The sequence below is a fragment of the Pteropus alecto genome, unplaced genomic scaffold (genome assembly GCF_000325575.1).
Source record: "Pteropus alecto unplaced genomic scaffold, ASM32557v1 scaffold101, whole genome shotgun sequence".
NCBI classification, from domain to species: domain Eukaryota; kingdom Metazoa; phylum Chordata; class Mammalia; order Chiroptera; family Pteropodidae; genus Pteropus; species Pteropus alecto.
The window spans coordinates 5,023,232-5,040,209 of NW_006432945.1; the positions used below are offsets into that span (position 1 = coordinate 5,023,232).

The 16,978-nt window shown below is 41.4% G+C and overlaps 1 protein-coding gene across 1 annotated transcript in view; it reads right to left on the reverse strand.

The window, feature by feature from the left end:
* The window catches only part of PTPN14 (protein tyrosine phosphatase, non-receptor type 14), a 144,748-nt gene that overhangs the window by 66,995 nt on the left and 60,775 nt on the right, over nucleotides 1–16,978 (reverse strand). Inside the window, exon 4 of the mRNA XM_006907886.3 lies at nucleotides 8,106–8,275. Coding sequence (XP_006907948.1) covers nucleotides 8,106–8,275 — 170 coding nt within the window. The remainder of the gene's footprint in view (nucleotides 1–8,105; nucleotides 8,276–16,978) is intronic.

Below are 16,978 nucleotides of genomic sequence, written 5' to 3' on the forward strand. Positions count from 1 at the left end.
GATTGAAATTAACGAACCATTCCCAATCTCACCCATTATAATGATACCCCTAAAAACCCTAAGAATCCTTTGTAAGGAAGTAGATGTCTTTAAAAAATTCATACCGCACAGCCGGCATGCTTTGACATGACCAAACACCTCTACTCATAGCTTCTGTTTGTTTTTCCCCTCCCTCCACCCATCAGCTGAAGGTAAACACTGCTGTGTGGGATCATCATGTTCTCTTCAGGTTTTGAAAAAAATAGAATAATCTAAAATTTTAATCCACGCTCTACTACATTTCTTTATCATTTCATGGGTCTTCTGCTATGTACTACTGATAAAAGAACCATTCGGAGTCAATAAATGAATGAATGAATGAATGAACGGATGAATGAATGAATGCATCTTTGAAAATCAAGGACTACACACAAGGATAATATTAATACCCTTGCTTAGGAAGTTAAGTTATTTTCAAAATGGCTCAACAGAAACGCATGATTTTTGTTTGTTTTGGAGTTCAGAATTGATCATCAAATATTAACATACACACATTAACCGTATGATTAAAAATGAGATAATTTTTACACTTTAAAGGCAAAGGGTTTTTTTTGAAGTATACTATCTACCTATTTTTGTTAACTTTGCTTTACTAATGGTTACAACATACAGAAGTCTAACTTGCTTCATAAAGGGTGAAAATCAATTGTCAGATGCATTAAAGAATGCTAACATTCCACGAAAGCTCCTTTTGAAACATTAAAGATGCCTCTGATGTATTTCCTTTTGAAATTCTGATTTTTCTCTTCATTTATAGAACACTACAATGAATAATAATTTCATGTGATATTACTAAAGAATACTGATTTATTTTACTATTTGTTTTCTCTCCCCTAAAGGGAAGGAACATTAAAGAAACACCCAGGTGATGTTTAAGAGTTAACGTCATTCTATTTATCTATACTTCATTGTTCTAGTAACCTACCTAGTTAATTACCTCCCTGCATATCTTTCAGACTATATCTTTTCCCTGGGAGGAGAAAGACAAGAAGTGGCTCCATGCATGTGGCAGACTGGCATAATGAAGCAGACACTCTCTTTTCATTAAGAAAAGTATCAACTTTGCAGAGTCCTCTTCTTCATAATAAAAATGATGAAATCCCAGTTGAGCACTGAGAAGAGACAATCAATCGGTTTCCCTAAAGGAAATCAAACTGATTGTATAACAGTTCCCCAGACTGTAGGATTTTTCCAGTGAGTCAGATCCAGGAGCAGAAATGGTTGCCAGGGCCATGTTTCTATTTTCATATTTGCATTGTGGAAATTTTATTTTTGTTCCCCTGCAAGTTTGTTGGGGATTTTTTGTTTTTTTGGGGTTTTTTTTTACTTTTTTTTCTTTGATCATACCCATAACATTAGACTCGGATCCATCCACCCAGCTAAGAGTAACTCACAAGGTAATGAGACAAGCAGAGGTGAGGAGAAGGGACAGAGATGGAGGAGGAGGCTGTCCTGGGCAGGATTGGCTCCATAATTGGGCAGTCTAAGTGAAAATGGAAACGTAGGGCTTGTTGTTCAAAAATTATTAAAAGTTTCAAGAGGGCCATAGCAGAGCACTAAGCCAAGCACAGAACCCTTCTGCACTGGGGGCCCGTGCAGCTACCTGCACAGGTCGCAGGCCCATGAAGCTGGTCCTGGTCGATCCTTTCCAGGCTCTCTGGGTTTCACCAACACAGTGAGAGAGCCTGCTCCAGGAAGTGAACAGGGTCAGCAACAGAAGCTTTAAGGACAAACTCCAATAAATCGCCAAAAAATCGAACACACGGAAATGAAACAAAAACTGCTTGGAAATATAGCTCTTTGGGGGAGCAGCAAGAGGGCTGAGATCTTAACACGCCAAACGAGGTGAGTAGCAAAACGCCTAACATGGACTCGTTGCTTGATAAAGATTGAAATGAAAAGCAATGCGAAGGGCAGCTAACATTTTCAGCTAATCTCCTCTTGGGAAAGCAATTCTTCTTGCCTTCAAGATGGCTCTCTTGGTTACAGCCAGCCAGTTGCCTCTGTCATCTCATCATACACTATATTAACCACATTGAATAATGTTTGAGATTAAATCCCAGTATCAACGGCGTCTTAAAATATCTAAAATATCTGGCAGAAACAACTCAGTTCTCAATCATCAACAGAGACAGAACAAGTCCCCATTCACCAACTGAAGCTGGCCAGGAGGAGGATCTGCCACGCTCAGCAAATTATATTATCCACGGGGAATTCAATCGGACTCTTAAGTCGGGCTTGAAGGAAGTCCCCATTTGTCAGCCCACGGGTAAACTTTAAATAGCCATTAAAGTGACATTTCAAAATAATGAAAGAACTCAAAGAACCGGAGGAATAAAATAAATGGTGTTGTAAAAGGAAATGGAAACATTACCATAATTAGAACTTTTAAAAGAGACACTTGAAACACTGGACGGACACTGACGGACGTATCGCAGCGTTCAGGCAGATGATCGCAAGGGCGTTAAGTGGGGACAGCATCAGTATTTACAAGAGAGGAAAGGTGAAGAAAGCGTTCGTAAAGTCACTGGAACACATCCTGAAGCCTAGTTTAATAAAAATAATAATCAAAACACCATTTGGGCCTTTATAGGGATGTATGGCTTCACCTAATCTGGCTTTGCCATCAATATGCCATCGGCCCAAATACGTAACTGGAAGAAAAGGGGGCCCCTCTCATAATCTAAAAAATGTAATAACCTAACTCTCTTGTCACGCGCCATCACACACAAAAGCACTTACCCTCCTATGGCACCTACACAGTGTAGTTTTCAATGTGGAATGACACTTTACCCAATCCCATACAGAGACTAGGTATTTTTTTTAAAACCTTCTGGGAATCATTAGTAGGCAGTTTTACCCAGCAGGCTAGAATAGAGTCTCAGAGTCCAGTACTTTAGAGGAGCTGGGAGATGCACAGAAAACACTGAGGCTGTACCCACTAGAAGTGGGGAGCCTGGAACGGGTCCCACCGACCAGGAGTTTCCGCTGGACGTACAACACTGAGCTAAGGCTGTCCTTGGCATGTGGAGCAACTGCTGGCTACAGCAACGGTCCCTCTGCCCTGCTCCTATACAAACTCACCAGTGGGAGGGTGGACAGCCTCACCTGAACGAGAGGCTACAAGCATGTCCTGGAAAAGAAGAAAAGGTTATCTGACCTCATCAGGACAATTAAAAGCTCCTTTGCACTAGGCAAACATCCCACAGTGAGTAATGCAAAGATATGTTTGGGTAAAAGAAAAATGTCCCAGAATTAAAAATTTTTTTCAAACCACGCATACAGTCAACTACTTAAACTTTTGAAGCCTAAATTCACCCTTCAAAAATGACTTTTTCGTTTAAAAGTTTTCTCTTTAGTATTGAAAAAATCTCAAGAGGGACTTCCTCGCTGGAGAAAGACTTGGAAAAACCCCAGACCTAAACTAAAAGCAGTGATCTTGGCCGGCAGTGTTCTGGCTTCCCCTCTGCTATTATTAAGTATCCTTCTGTTTGACTAAGAATTTCTCCACCTCTCACAAGCCATCGTTTTTCTTTCTGTATCCAGAAAAATCTGAAAACCATGTGTTTATGAGCCTGTTGCTATGCACATCATTAAAACACATTACAAAAATCTCTCCTTGGAGTCAGGAGGAGAATATAATGGGGGAAGAGGACCTGCTAGCAAGAGTCCCTTCGCCGAACAGAAAAGCTGGCAAAAAAAGAACAAGAGAAGCAAAGCAAAATGGAAACAAAAATTATGGTGGCCCCATCCCTTGAGTCATTTTAACCAAAAAGGGGGAGGGGGAAACTAACATTTTTAAAGCCCCAAGATAATGTGTCTTACAGTCTGGAGTGGGGTTAACCAACTCTTAATCTTTTTAATTCCTATGGTTTCATGACTCATCCTCCATCTGTCTACTAGTGTGTCCTATTCACCAGTTTTTTTCGCACTTCTGTAAGAATGTCAAGAATTTTTTTTTCCTTTTATGTGTACTCCCGTGTGCATTCCTTTTTTGATATCTTTTGTCTTCTCATTCAATTATCACCTAAAAGTGGAGCCTGAATTGTCCATTTCTTCTCCAGTGTGATCACAGTTTCTTAGCTGGTTTCTCTCACTTATGAAGAGGTTTGTTCTTCAAAAGTCATAGCCAGGGAGATGAGATGAGACAAAGTATGTCAAAGTTAATGTAAAAAAATAAAAATAAACAACAACAACAACAACAGAGCTTCTCAATTTCCTAATTTAAAAAATCTGGACTTGATCATTTTAATAAAGTCCATCACCTTCTTAAATGGTTTGCAACCAACACCATTCACAAATTTTTGTTCTGTTGTTCCATATACTCTATGAATTTCCAAGTTTTCTAGAATGGGATTGTCTGGGGACAAGAACTGAAATAGATGCATTTTAAATACATCTTCCGTTCACCTCTATATGTCTTAACATATAGAGGTTCACACACACCCCATAAAAAAAAATAAATAAATGAAAAAACCCAGAGTATTAATTCTGAACTTTGTCCTTATTCAGAGATAAGAAATGGCTGGTCCTAATACTACAGAACCTGCTTACTCTCAAGAAGAAGTAGCCAAACCATTGCAAACATGTGTTGGGTAAAAACAAGTCTGGTTGGCTCCAGACAAAGGCTTATTTTTTAAGCACAGATGGTTGAATGGTTGCCTCCTCCAACGGTTGCCCACAATGAAAGACAGATTTCTACTTCTAATCTATGCAAACATCTTACTCTGAGGGCATCACAAAGGCTAACTGTTTTGTGTCAGACACGGCAGATCCCAGGTGCTCTCAGGTGCCAAAGCCCATCTCCCACCTGAGATGCCTGGTAACTTGGATGAGAGGATGGCTGGTGAGTTAATCACTAACCCTCCTCCTTCTGTGAAACACTCCTCTAGAACCCCGCCCACCCCACCACTGCTTTCTCCTAGGCTGCTCTGCCTGGAGACAGTTTCGACATTCAGATGGGACCCCAGATGCTTCTAAAACTTCCCAAGAAGGCTCAGATTCCTCCCCCACCACTCCCCAACCCCTGAAAAAAGGCTTCTAATGACTTTAAATTCAGCTCTATTCATCTCTAACATCAAACCCAGAAACCTTGAGCATTTAAAAGGGTTAAAGAAGTACAGATTAGTAGTTGATAGTTGATCATGGGGATGGGGAGCACAGCAAAGGGAATGCAGTTAGCATTAATACGATGGCTAGGTGGAGGGCCAGGGGAGGGAGGGAGCAATTGGGGGGATCGTTTTATGAACTAGATAGATGTCTAACCAATGTACTGTATACTTGAAACTAATTAAAATTAATAAATTAAAAAAAAAAAAATGTTATCCATCCAAACCAGGTCTCCTTTTCTACTCTAGTCTATGTGTCTACCACCCACGGCAGGTCTGGTGAGTCACACCTGCGTCACTGTTGGTGCCCCCTCGGCCTTCCCAAGTATATGTTATTCCTTTTTTCTTTCTTTTCTCCCTCTATACATTTCTCTTTACTTAGAATACTATTCTCTCTTATTTCTCCATCTCCCCAGGTTAAGCCTTTGACTTGCTCTGACAGCCCTTGGCACATTCTAGTTGTATGGCCCCATGGGGCAACAAAAATTCCTACAAAACAAGCGCGCGCGCACGCACACACATACACACGCGCGCGCACACACACACGCCTCCTCGTGCAAACCCAGCTCCTAACTTTAAACATCCTTTGACATACAGAGGTTATACCTGAAATGTCTATAGCTAACTGCCAACATTTAAGCCTAAAAATGTCCTTCAAAGTTTTGAATTATTTTCTTTGTAGTTTTTCTGATCAAATAACAGTTTGCTTCAAAATCCTGTGTTGAAAAACACTTCTGGCCTTCCTATTAAACTGAACCAAGCTAACTGAGCAACAATAAATTCAAAAAAAAAAAAAAAGGAAATGCTTGCTATTCTCTAGCCCCATAACCACCACCACCACAAATTCTTACCCTATATCTCAGATTTTGAGATTTAAACACTTTTTGCTTTGTTTCAGCTTATGAATGTGAATATTGACAGTCAAATAATGCGTCGTTAACTTTACTTACGTGGAGAATCTAAAACTGTAAAGGGCTTTGGAGGTTGACTCATTTACTAATCCCAAGTCTGGATGACCATCGGAACTGCCAGGGACTATTATTTATTTTAAACAGTACATCCTCCTGGATCCTAGCCTTAGATATTCCAATTCAGACCTCTGATATTTATGATAAATGGCCCAGGCCCTAGTCTGTGTGAGAACCATTGGCCTGGTCTGACATCCTACCCCACGCGGTGGCCTCGTCTACAGGACACCACACCGAGGACCTGCTCGGTGCTACCACACTTCCAGACACTGGGGCTGGATGTTGCTTTTACATGTCTGACTGTTCCACTTTTACATGGTTTTAATTATTAGAAACTGTGTTCTCATTTGAGCTAAATAACCAGCCTTTCAACTCCTTGAACTTCACTATCAGCCCTCATTTTGTGTTCCAGAGGTGACCCAGAATCTCCTCCCCGCGAGTCTTCAAATCCCCTAAGCGGCTATAGCAGCCTTGCAAGTCTTCATTTTTCTAAGCTTAAACAACCTTCTTTAAGTTCATAAAGCACAATTTCTGAGTCCCTGGCCATTTCAACTGCTCTTCCTCAACAAAAGAACTTACAGAATAAGTCTGTCTCAAGCGACAACGCCTTGTTTCTTTCTCACAGATGGAACTTCTTCCAGTATGCATTAATAGCCCGGGTTTCATCCTTGTTACTCATCGCCTTGCATTTAATGGTCCGAGAGCCACAGATCAGCAAGTCCCTATTAACCTAATGCTGTGTTCCTAACAGTGTGTAAAGTATTCACAGAAGAGTCAGAGCCAGAGGAAACCATTCCATTTTGAGACATAAATAATTCCTTGTAAATAAAGGACTCAGAGGAGGGAAATAACTTGAAAACAATGCACGACAATATGCAACCAAGTGCTTCAAATGACTGACACCTGAAAGAGTCAACACGGGTTTTCTGGGTCAAACTGTGAGACCCTCACGACCTCTGTTTATACAGACACCGCCAGCTTACAATAGTTTTTGATTTAACAAAAGATTATAGAAACTATTACCTTAAAATGCACATAAAAATTTCAAATGCATCCTTATCTCAGAAATTTAAAATCTAAGAAACTATATATGCAATAATCGAGTAGGATAATCTTCCTTTGTCTCAGTTCATCACTGGTGTTCCTTCTCCAGCACGCTGAATGCCATGATCGGGGTCAAAGGTGAGAATCAGTGAGTAATTCCCTTTATTAGGAAAATAAAGAAGACTCCTCACCCCCAGCATATGTTAATGGAAAACTCTTACCAATGAGTTGACTGTACTAACCCCAATAAAAATGCACTTGCTTCGTTCACAGACTCGTAGACTATCAGAACTTTAGGAACTTATCCAAAGTTCCTAAACTTTGGATAGGAGTGTGTGTGAGACTTCGGGGAAAGACAAGGGGAAACACCGTTTCCAAGATGGCAGGTGACTTTCTCCAACGTCAAGCGGCCACTGAGCAGGAGGGTGGGACCCAGTCCTGGGTCTCCTCTCATTTAACCTAAGACAATCAAAACTCTGGCTCTCTCCACATTTTCCTCAACTCTACCCCTCTCATCTTCCGTTCCCTCCTCAATCCTCAAGTCCAAAGTCTGATGGCACTTTTTGTTTGGGGACGTTCTGAGGGAAGGAGTGGACTAAACAGAAAACAGGCAATTAATTTTTTTATTAAATTCTAGTGTATTTTACCCACAGTCCCTAACTAATACTTCTATGCCGCTAAACACAAAATGCTACCTAACTCAGGATCGCTACTACCTTACTAGCATTACAGGGAACCACTGGGGTTGGCTACATGGATTCCAATGACAACTCTAGAGCTACAAAGCAACTGGCAAACAATCTCTATCTACTCCACCCTCTCCCCTTCCCAACCCCCTCCCTCCCACACACACACACACTCCTATATCAACCAGCTCATCTGCTTCATCTGAAGTCTCACAGTTCATCCCCACCCTTATAGAGAACATGGGGAAAAATGTACCTACCTTGTGGCCTCTTGCTGAAGCCATGACACATTTGGCACATAAAACATGACTCCGAAGAAAAGCAGAGGCTCATTAGCGAATTTGTCCAGATGTTTCTTCAGAGGTTTCTCCAGCTCCACCCATCGTGCTTGCTGGCTCTTGCTGAGAAACCAAAGGCCAAAGTAGTGTGTCTGGATAAAAGGGTAAAACAGCATCAGTTCATGCTCACAAGGGCCATCCCAAGACCACACAGGAAATGAGACTCCAGAGCCTCACGTCACCTTCGAATGCCCAGCCCATCCACAAGGGTCAGCTTTTACTTTCTAAGTTTGGGTCAAATTAAAAAGAAATCACATGCACACAATACTTTGACCTACACTGAGTCTGCAGAGGCAGTATTCACACCCACTGCTGCTGTCTGTATACGTGGATATCGATGCACCTACATGAGGTAAGGGGCAGGGTACAGAGTGGACAGTGCTGACTTTTTTCTTAAGATCTCAAGGCTGACTCTCCTGTGGCTTCTGAATGCCTCGTGCTCTCATATGGAGCACGCTGGCAAAGGTGAGCACAGCTCTTGCACCTGCTAACAGCAAGGTAACTGATTACTCAACTTCTAAGACAAAACCTTCTGCCAGCTGAAAGCTTCCACAGTGTAGCATGTTTTCATCCAGAATCAGATTTTAACTAAAAACTGATTCACTCTTTCTGGGCTTTAATGGAGTCCTTTAAAAAACACAGCCTCCGCCGCTTCATTATACATGAACTGCCGCAAATCTCTCCATGTCGGGCTTTCAGAGTAGGGGGGATCTCTTTGCAGCTGTCACAGGGGCCCCCGGTGGCTCTTCTTGGCAGTTTACAGTGGGATTTGATAGATGAAAGTGGGATTTTCGCCCTTAGATTTGAAGCTTCAACCAGTTTAGTTTTGAACAATGTGCTAAATGATTAAAACAGGTACTTTTATGCATCCAATCCTGTCTTTATATTAATTAATGCTCAGATTTCAGGATTAGCACAACAATCACCAAAAAATAGATCACTGCTTTTGAAGCATTCTTTTACATTTCAATTACAGCCTAGCATGCTTTACAGCACACCTGGAAATCTGCCTTCAGAAGAATGTTTTCATTGCGATGTTTAATTTCCAAAGGCATTTCTGTGCAGATGTTCCCACTCCAGCTGGCTGCCCCCGCAGCCATACCATAGATCAACCCTGCCACAACCCCACCAAAATCTGCAATAAAGCTCTGACTCTGATTTTACTAGAAAACCAGACGTGCTCTTGCCTCCAAAAAGCTCCAGACCCAAGTACTCTAAAGGATATTTTTAAATGATACTTTCAGATGGGAACAGTGATCGGATCAGCTTTTCTCCACGACATTCCCAAGGGCAAGTTCACACCAGGAGTCTATGCATTACTTGAGCAACGAAATGCCAACAGAGCCAAGGTTTGACTTCTATCGACTTGGCCAAACTTCTTTGAGTGAATTCTGGCCCGACTGTCCTTCGCCAGCTTCAGTTAGTCCATTATTTGTTCCAATGTGACTGACGACACAGAGGAAACGAAACGTGGCTGAGGAGAAGGACGACAGGCTTTGGAGTCAGCTCCTCTCCTGGCTTTCACGCTGTCTTAGTAACTGTGTCCTAGTCACTGAGCCCCGCAGAGTCTCAGCTTTCTCACCTGTGAAATGGGGATGATGATTACAACTATCGCCCACAGGCTGTTTGAGGTATAAATGAGGTGAGGCCTGTCAACTGTATTGGGGGAGAGGGGCACACAGTTAAGTGACAACTTCACATATGGCACCTTCTGTTGCTGTTGCTGCTACTGCTACGATCATCATCCTAATCGCCATTATCAGTAAATGAAACCGGGCAAGCCTCAAGAATCTCCTGTCATATGCCTACTGGTGTCCCTATGAACCACAGAATTAGAAAACAGAGGTTATCCAGAAATAAGTGAGAAAAAGCAGGCAAAAGTAGAAGCTGAAAGGCCTATAAATAACAAAAAATCTAAAAGGTGTAAGGAAATAGTCGCGAAGCAGTGCCTAAGATTTTCTTCAGGGTCTCATTATAGGTGTTTATGGGACACTGGAACATCACTCTGATGCTGTCCTAGGGGACCGATGATGTAGGCTTAGGCTAATCTTAAAATGAGGTAATCTGAGTACTTAATTTAATAAACTGTCTAGAAAGGAGCCAAGGCAGGCTGCATCACACTGAATTTCTTTATGGAGCACAGTGCCATAGAGCAGGGGTCCCCAAACCCCAGGCTGCAAACTGATACCGTAGGTCCACGGCCTGTTAGGAACCGGGCCACACAGCAGGAGGTGAACGGCGGGCGAGCGAGCGAAGCTTTATCTGTATTTGCAGCCGCTCCCCAGCGCCAGCATCGCCGCCTCAGCTCCACCTCAGATCAACAGGCATCAGATTCTCATAGGAGCACCGGTCCCTGGTGCCAAAAAGGATGGGGACAGCTTGGATGGCTAGCAATGAGTCTGTATATAATAAATGAGGTAATATATGTAAACAGTAACATGCTATGTAATATTATTTTAGCTGGAAAAGTACTCTTTTGCAAGCATGGGTGGAGAAAGGGAGGGCAAACTTTGCGGTTCCTTAACAGGCCAACCAGGAATTATCATCTTTTGCCAAAAGTAGATGACATTTGGGGGTATAATTTTATGGTCCATACTTCATTCAAATTATAACATTCACTCAAATTAGTAATATTCAAATTATAAAGGGTTCACAGTAACTGCATAAATATTCTACAGTGGATTTTTTAAAAGAAAATTTTAAAAATTTATTTTACTATTCCTATGCTTTGAAGGGTTAGTATTTTAAATTTCCTTTTCTTATTCCCACCCACCCAATCACTAACCCAGGACGGATCTTCCCAAAAAATATACTCTGAGAAAGAATATTGCATGGAGTACACACGCACACCCAAGGGCACGCACAGAGATACCTGCACACACACGTGCACACAGTGAAAGGAGGATGATAAAGTACAAGAGAAATCACGGTAAGGTAATATAGTCTTGAGCCTTTTTCCAGGAGACAGGATATTTCAAGGTGACTGGCCATGCATTTATCCAATGATGTAATCAGAGAACTATTCAAAAATGGGATTTTCAGTGCAGGGTAGTACTGGAGGAGACAGGTACCCTAGAGGTCAGTTTCAACCTACTCATGGCCAGAACAACCTAATTTTAGAAGCAAGCGCTGAATTCAGTTATCAAGAGGGAAGGAAAATCTCTGTACGAGATTCCCATCCCCACGATGTCCTGCGAAGCTATGCCCAAAGTAACCTCTGCTCCTACCCTACCTCCCTCATTCCTCCGCTGGCCATGTTCCTACTCTTCAGTATTCAGCAGAGGAGAAAGACCGTCTCAAAGTTCTTATCCCGCTCTGTCCAGGTTTCAATGCAACACAAGTTTATTCTGCAATGTGTATATAGTGCCTCGCAGGAAATGGAATCAGAACCTAACAGCTCACTTAAACTAACATGTGCACCAACCAACTTCCTGTTTATTAGCCAAGGGAGCATTAAGCCCATCAAGCCCAGCTGGGACCATACCAGGCCTGGTCAGAACGGACTTGCCCATTTAAACTCCAGCTGAATTCTGGAAGCTGAGCTCCATTCCTAAACATCGCCACGTGGTTGAAATCCAAAAAGGATCCCCTTGTGTTGCCCGATTAATGCTGGAGACACTGTTTGGTTTATTTATCTCTGAGGCAGCCAATATAAGCCAGGTCCATCTCGTCCTCATGAAACCTCTAGGTAAGCTATAAATCGCATTTTATTTCTCTGGTTTGCTTTAGAAAGCAGCTCAGGTGCCATGAATTCTGCAATGAGTTCACTGCAACGCAGAGAAAAAAAGACAGAAGATCTCTGGTTCCCAGGGAGAGAAACCACATCTCTGAATCAATTACTAAAAATGCACCACTAAGAAAAAACACAGGGGAGCCACACTAAATTGTCATTTTCATATGAGTAGTTTCCTGGTTTATGTGGTTTGGAGTTTCGCATTTTAAGAGAGGAAGCCTAAGTATATGCAAAAATATGCTAGTGTCTTCGGTGGCAGAGTGGTGTGTGAGGACTTTAGTGTTGAAGTTAAGACCTCTCTTCCAGCATCATGAAAAGATAACAGTGAATAATGACCTTTAAAAACAGTGTGGGGTGTTTTTGATTCATTTATCCATTTGTTTGTAGAGACGGTGTTATCCCCCATATTCACTATTAATAGGAAAAGAATTTTTTGAGGGTTTTGTTTTTCCAGTTTTGCGACAAATGGAAGAGCTTTAATGCTACTACTTGGAAGGGTTACAGACATTGTCTTGGCAATTACTAGGGATTAAACCCACGATCTTATCTCATGCATTTTGAAGAGTTAATCATCCAGAAGCAAGAGTTTAAAATTTCTTGTATTAGGTTGTAATAGGTTGCCTGTAGTACCCAGTATGTCAGTTGTAAATGAAGAATCAGGGTTGGTATGCCTCCCCAGAAAACACACAGGAATTGTGGAAAGCCCTAAAACTTCCACTGAGGCATGGAAAATACTTCAAAAGATGACTGACTATAAGCAGACTCTGAAACAGCACTTCATGCAAGTCCATTGCAATGGCTTTGGAAAATAAACCACTATACGTCAGTTGGATAACTATAGAAAACAACTCGTGTACGATCACAACCTCTACTTGGGGTAGGTCTGGGATTTCTATAACTGACACATCTATAATTAACAACTGCACCATCTTCATTTTTCTAGCCAATCTCTTCACTAAAGTACAGGAAAAGAAACTGCAGAGTAACACAGACCTGAGGAGCAAATCTCATAGCCAAGAAAAATCACACTTCTGAGGCTGCACAACTCACTTGGAATATACGAAAAGACGAAGACTTACAAGTTAAGGCTGGGGAAATTATTTCACCTATAATCTCTATGTCTAGAAAATAGACACTGGTACCAATTTACCTTACAGAATTACCATCGAGCAAATAAGATTTCACATCATTATCCTGACAAAGACAAAATGCAACACAAATCTTAATCAGTGTTAATTATTTTAGCTCTCTGCCCATACAAACATATATGGTTGTGCTTAAGCGGGCTATAAAATACAGAAAATACCACTATTATCTGATATGGTCAGGAAATTGGGTGTTCCATTTAATCAAGTACTCCCCAAATCAAATGTAAGTTACCAATTCCCAAGGACTTAGCATAAAATCGAACCATGGAAATAGCCTTAATGTCAGTTAGCTTTTCTTTGATGATAGAAATACATGTTAAGATTCCATATCTTTATAAACTCTAGCCATTACGAAAACAGCAAAATGTGGGGGATCTCTACCACAGCTGATAACTGTGGATAAATCAGCTTTTAGTAAAGGCAAAAATATAAATTTGCAAAAGAAAAAGAGAATAAATTGGAGGATAATCACCCACCCTATGAAATGATAATGGAATTTTTTTAGGCTCCTTTAAAACCAGGGTTCTTAGTCTTGCCTTAGGAGAAGCCCAGAAGTTACTGAGTTCACCATTCCCAAGAATGCTGGACCTGACAGAATAACAGTTCTCTCTCTTAAATAGACTCCAGCCATGAAGAGTAACTCAGGTACCTTTGTTAAATTAATTATCCCTCCTCTATTGATTCATTTTTAATTAAAAGTAGAGTCAAGATTATCCCTAAGGGGGATAATTCGTACTTGTACATTTTATTGGAATTCTTTATATTACTTATTACTATTAGCATGGCCTCCTTGCCTTAGAACAGCACTGTTTAGTAGAAGTACAGTGTGAGCCACACATGTAAATTTTCTAGTAGCTACATTGAAAAATTACAAAGATGTGAAATTAATTTTAATAAATTTTATTTTAAATGATATAGTCGAATATGATGCTTTTGGTATGTAACTAATATAAAAATGATTAATGCAATATTTTAACTTCTTTTCATACTAGGGCTTCAAAATCTGATGTGTATTTTACACTTACTGCTCATCTCAATCCAAACCAGCCACACTTCAAGCGCTCAATAGTCGCATGTGGCCAGTGGCTATCATATTAGATAGCATGATCTTAAATTAATAACTGTTCAAGTAATTGAAAGATTTTGGCTCAATATAGGATCACGATTTCTAAAAAAAAAAAAAAAAAAAAAAATAAGAAAACCAATTCAAAAAAAAAAAAAAAAAAAAAAAAAAAAATGGAACAAGCTGACTTACAAAAGGGGGAGAGCCCAGTCTCTGCAGGGCTGTAGCGGGGTCTACACAGCCTGTGTGGTGTGCTGTAGAGGAGACCGCAGTATTGAGTGCTTCCTGTGTGCCACTGTGACACTGTGTGTGTGACACTGTGGCAACTTTGCAAAACTAACTCATTGAATCCCCTCCAGCCACTCAGGGGAAGTGGCTACTATTACCATCTCCATTTACAGATGAGAAAACTGAGAGGCACAGGGTAGTTAAGTAACTATTCGAGATTACATAGCTAGTTAAGTGGCAGAGCCAGGATTCGAACTCAGGCTGTTTGATCCAAGCTCACATTCCTAGCCGCTCAACTCTGCTGCTTCTCCATGTATTTATTTTTAAAATATGAGCATCAGTCATAAGGCAACATTGTTTTAACTATTTCTCTCTTAATCTAGGGGGTAGGAAAGACATAGAGAAATAAAACTCCAGAGAGCCAGCCCCTTTGCAAACAGAACAGCTCCATGTTATACATTAAAGTCTCGCCTAAGATTTTATTTGGGGAAAAGGAAAAGGGTGAAATCCATGGATCCAAATATGTTGTAACTGTATTATCAGAATTCTAACTTTCTGAGCCTTCTATATCTCTTAAATCTCTTCCTTAATAGAGCTTCTGGCCAGAAACTCATACCTTAAAACAAAAGATTTTTTTCCTAAGGAGTTACTTTTATTTCCTCTTGCCGGGATTATTATGTCCACCTAACTAGCATCTCCCTCCGTTCCTCCCATCACCCCAATCCCTATTCTTTTTCTACTCTTTGGTTCTCTCCCTAAAACGTGAGGTGATAATCGTGTCATGCCCTATCTTGAAATCCTCTCGCGGCTTTCCATCTCACGGCAGTGTTTTTATTCCCCAAACAATTCAAAAGAGTATTTAAGAGAAGACTAAAATAATTGTGCAACACTGGGTCCAATACAATTTTTTTTAATCTATATAATTTATGAGTGTGTTTCCCAGAGCATTTCCCGCGGCCCCTTTTCTGCCACTACACATCCCTGGGGATTAGAACAGCGGTGTCAGCCTGCCTGGGTTTGAGCCAGCCCGGTCATGTGATCCCACATCCATAAAATGGGGACGGCAAGAGCGGCCACCTTAAAGATGTGTGACGAGAATTAAATGAGTTGACAGGCGGAAGGTGCTCAGCAAGACAGGCAGTACATTAAAAGGTGGTGATTGTTTTAATTATTTTTGTGACACATTTTAGGAACAAAGTCCTACAGGATCTGGTTAAAATTCCCCAGCCAGATATCTTAAACCCTTCAAAAGCTGACTCCCACCAGCCCTTCCACACCCCTACCCCCCACCCCACCCCAGCCAGGACCCCTCCACACACAAAGGAAGCAGCGCACATGAACCCTGCCCTTCCCTGAAAATTCCACGTTCCTTCCTGTTTCTGTACCTCGGCATGGGTTGTTCCCTTTGCTTTGTTGCTTGTTTGTCCTAGTCTCCAAACTCTAGGGCTTCTGGGAGCAGGGACCCTATTACATTCGGCTTCCCAAGGCTTGACTATGTTTGCTTAACCAGATGAACCAGGCCTGGCTCTCTGGATGCCATGTGAAATGGCAAGAGATCGATGCATTCCAGACCAGACAGGACCCTCAAAAAGTTTACCGGATGGATAGATGTCATTATATATTTGTCAAAAACCACAGGATGCACAAAACCAAGAGTGAACCATAATGTAAACTACGGGCTTTGGGTGACAACGATGTATTAACATGGGTTCATCAGCAGTAACAAATGCTCCGCTCCGGGGCTGGATGCCAACGCCGAAGGAGGGTATGTATGGTAGTGGGTGGGGGCGGGAGGTATATGGAAGCCACCGCTTTCCACTCAGTTTTGTTTTAAACCTAAAACTGCTTTGAAAAATAAAATTATTTTTAAACTATCAAATAACATTAAGTGGCAAAACGCAAATTGTAATTAACGTAGAATGTACGTTAAAGTTAATTTTCCTTCCTCATATAAAGCTATTATGAAGTCTGGGATACACCTAGAAAACTAAAAAAAAAAAAATGAAAAAGACCAAACATTTTGTTATATTTTAGATGGATTTCCACCTTCTCCTCTAAAGCACCATCAGCTCTACTTGGAAAATGACTCCACCTCCAAGCGAAGCAGACCCTGTGTTCGCCCTCCCACTTCTGCCTCTGTCTGGGTGGAGCAGGCATTCCTCTTCAGGGCGTGGATGCACAAAAGAAGAACCAAGGGTTAGATTGATCTGTCTCACCCTTTAGTTCAGAAGTAGCTATAGGATTGCTTCATAAAAGGCAATACCTTCAACATCATCTGTCGCAGAACAAAAGCGTGCAATTAAAAAAGAAAGCGACTTGTTCTAATGCGGAGGCACCTGTTTGGGGCACATCGAAATAAAGCCAGCATGACACACACCCCACCTTAGCATTAGAAGCTCAATCTCGCTGCAACACGCACTTGACAGCACAATCTGGACCTCACTGCTTTATCCTTTACGACAACTGTTTGGGGATAATCCAGGGTTGACCTTTGCCCTTACACTGCTAGAAATAATGGTCTGCTGAGAGTAATTATTACCATACACACCTTGCACCTTACACAGTAGCTCTACCTGGTGACATGCAGAGATGGCTTCTCAGCCCCCAAGAATGGTGCCTACTC